Source organism: Fukomys damarensis, unplaced genomic scaffold (genome assembly GCF_012274545.1).
Source record: "Fukomys damarensis isolate Sample0158 unplaced genomic scaffold, DMR_v1.0_HiC HiC_scaffold_1, whole genome shotgun sequence".
Lineage (NCBI taxonomy): Eukaryota > Metazoa > Chordata > Mammalia > Rodentia > Bathyergidae > Fukomys > Fukomys damarensis.
Window position 1 is genome coordinate 66,179,682 of NW_022900913.1, and position 3,281 is coordinate 66,182,962.

General features: G+C 40.4%; 1 protein-coding gene across 4 annotated transcripts in view; it reads left to right on the forward strand.

Annotated features, from left to right (window-relative positions):
• Ghitm (growth hormone inducible transmembrane protein) overlaps positions 1-3,281 on the forward strand; it is a 13,903-nt gene that overhangs the window by 370 nt on the left and 10,252 nt on the right. For 2 of the 4 annotated variants that reach the window (XM_010622602.3, XM_010622603.2), the window contains exons 2-3: positions 1,548-1,714; positions 3,015-3,114. In XM_010622602.3, coding sequence (XP_010620904.1) covers positions 1,583-1,714; positions 3,015-3,114 — 232 coding nt within the window. In that variant the 5' untranslated portion in view covers positions 1,548-1,582. Of the gene's footprint in view, positions 1-15; positions 205-1,547; positions 1,715-3,014; positions 3,115-3,281 lie in introns of those variants that run through there. The other 2 variants (XM_010622606.3, XM_010622604.3) reach the window with 2 other exon arrangements.

Here is a 3,281-nt window from a genome sequence, read left to right on the forward strand (position 1 = left end):
GCTGCCTCTTCCTCGGCGGCGAGGTGCTGAGTCATCCCCGCGGCCTGACCGCACAGCCGCCCCGGCGGGCAGGGGCGCGAGCTGGGGGTGGAGTTGTGCGGTCCTTCAGGAGGACCGAGTCTCGCTGAACCTAAGTGGGCTGGGGGAAGACGGCGCCCGCACTCGTCAGTACTCACGGAAGCCTAAATCGTTGCGTAAGAGTCGGTAATATTTCATGCAAAGGGAGCTCGGCTGCCAGTTTCTCACGTGTGCGTAAACGCTTCCCACTGTGTGCCATCACCCTACTTGGAGGACAATCTGAATTTGACCTCTGCCCCAGTTTGGTTTCAGTATCAGGATGATTCTTGGTGAGGTGATGTAATGGCAAGAAAGTGCCGGAAAGGTTTGGTATCTCCTCAAAGGATATATGTGCTGTGTTGAACCAGCAATAGAGTTGAATCTCTCTTAACTGTGAGGTTAAAACACCTATTCCTAGTCCTTTTTTTTTTTTTTGGCTTTTTGAGACAGGGTCTCACTGTGTATTTGAGACTGACCTGGAACTCACTATGTAGCCTAGGCTGGTCTCTAACTCACAGCGATACTTTTGCTTCAGCCTCCTGAGTGCTGGTATTACAGGCATGCACCACCACGCCCGGCCCTAGACCCATTTTTAAGGATAAAATCACTAGACATAGGTTTTAAGGTATGTGTTAAAGGAGGCAGTCTTGAGAGTCTACGCTATAATCTGGACACTGTTTTGCTGATTTTTCTTTTTTACAAGTGGAGAACGTGAGAGGCAGGGTGGTCACTTGCCTATGGTTCACTACAAATTGGTAACCAGCTGAGGCTTACACTTATCATTTTATTCTCATAGTTGCCTATTTATTACGGAAAGACATCCAACTCAGCTATGGTTGACCACTCATCTATAATAATTCACCCTAGATCTGAGTATGCTTTTCTGTGGGGATCACCACCGAAGGAGTGCTAGCTAGTTAACATGAAATTTGACTGACAGCTCAGTTTACTTTGAAAGAGTGAATGCCCTGTTGAAAAGCTAGGACTAGGTTTACTTAGTTTGAACACTTTATCTGTTTGGCTTCTCTTATGTCCTTTGGTCTTGTAATACAACGTGATCTCAACGAGTTAGTCGTCTCATAATTAGATGACATGCTCAGACGTTACATAGATTCTGCTTTAAGTCTCCCCGTTAAATCCTGATATAAAGCTTAAGTCAAAACTACATTTGTAAAAGTAATCAGAGACCCTGTAATTGTTGCAATAACAACATTCATTCTATGTAACATAAAACTTTTGTGGATTCATACATGCTGGTCAGACTGGTTAAACCTAATTTGGTGGCTCTGTGCCGTACAGGGTTCTGTGGGATGGTATTCTTCAATTGGAAGAGATCAGCAGAGGATTCATTATTGAAGAAGTTGCTTTATTCCTTTTTTTTTTTTTAACTAAAAGATAATTTTTCCTTCCAGCCTCCTTCTCTAGATCCTTCCCTTAATATCATTTTTCTTTTTGTGCTGTTTTTGTTTTCTGTTTGTGTTTCTGACTAGCATTTCAGATCTGCTTGGTGAACCAGTGAATCACCATGCTGGCTGCAAGGCTTGTGTGTCTTCGGACACTACCTTCCAAGGTTTTCCACCCAGCATTCACCAAGGCCTCCTCCTCCATTGTAAAGAGTTCCATCACGAAGAATCAGTGGCTCTTAACACCCAGCAGGGTAAAGATAATCTGTTTTCATATTGTCTGTCTTTGTTTCTTTATGCCGGTAGGATTGGCTTGAGGGTGGGGTTGGTTTGGTTAGAGCAGAGTATGAAGATTCCTGCTGTTAGTGACATACTAAAATATTTACTGAAACAAATAGTAATAAAAGTGATGTCAGTAATGTTGTCAGCTCTCTCCCCACCAGTTTTATATCTTTCTGATCCTTTATCATATGAAAGAGAAAAAAATTGTATAACTTTTCCATTGCTTACAGGTTCTTAGGATTTCTCACTCAAAAAGTGAGTAATTTGAGAATTATGTAGTATACTATAGCAGTCATGTGTGAGGCCTAGTCAAATGCTTAAGTACCCACAGATAGTGCCAGTTTGCCAGTTTTGTTTTGTTCCTTTTTTGAGACAGGGTCTCACTATATAACCTAAACTCACTATGTAGTCCAGGTTGGCCTCAAACTTGACAATGATCTTCCTGCCTCAGCCTCCCTAGTGCTGGGATTACAGGTGTGTGCCACCATACTTGGCCTGCCAGTACCTTTTTAATAAGTTATTAAGGGTACTATTTCAGCTTTTGTTTGGAGAATCATAAAATCTGTCAGATTAGAGAATCCCTTTTCCTTTTACAACATATTTCTGCTCCAGCGTTCAAAGGAGTAGCAGTTTGAAGTATTAGATAATTTAAAAGAATAAACAACTAGATGAACACAACTTTCTGGTTTTGGGTTTTTGGTTTTTTGAGACAGGGACTCACTATGTAGTTCAGACTACCTGGAACTCACTTTGTAGTCAAGTCTGGTCTCCAACTCAAAGCAATCCTCTTGCCTCAGCCTCCCAAGTGCTGGGATGCGCCACCACGCCCAGCTACTCCCTGTTAAATTAAGTTTGGAGTGTTGAAAAAGAGCCAGAACAAAAGCAGTAGTCATATCTCCCCTTGGCTTTGTATATAGGAGAGACCTTTCTTGAGTCGGCTTGATATAACAATGTAGCTATTAACTGAATTCATTTTTTAAAACGTTAATATATTCTCGCCTCAATATTTGGCTAGTGTTTAAAATACAAGAGTTTTAGATATATAAGTAAAATATATTAAAATATTCTGAAACAAACTAAGAAGTTAAAATATGTTGAATTATTGTATTGCTTTGAAGATGGAGCACAAGTAGGTCTGTATGGTGACTTAACTTTTATACTAACATAAAAATCACTATATTGCTTTAAACAGTTTTCTAATGTAATCTTCTGTTTTGTTATTAATATTGTTTTGGTTTGAACTGTTTTTTTTTTTGTTTGCACATGTATCAGGAATATGCCACCAGATCAAGAATTGGAATCCGTCGTGGGAAAACTGCCCAAGAGCTCAAAGAGGCAGCATTGGAACCATCGATGGAAAAAATATTTAAAGGTATGTGGCAGACTAGTTTTTTAGCCTGAAGTAAAAAAATTTCCATGAACAGGATCAGGGATTTGCTAAGTGGTTCCACCATCTTCCTTGAAAGTGCAAGGTCCTGAGTTTGATCCCCAGTACCAAAAAAAAAATTTTTCCATGAACACTCTCCTAATATCTATACA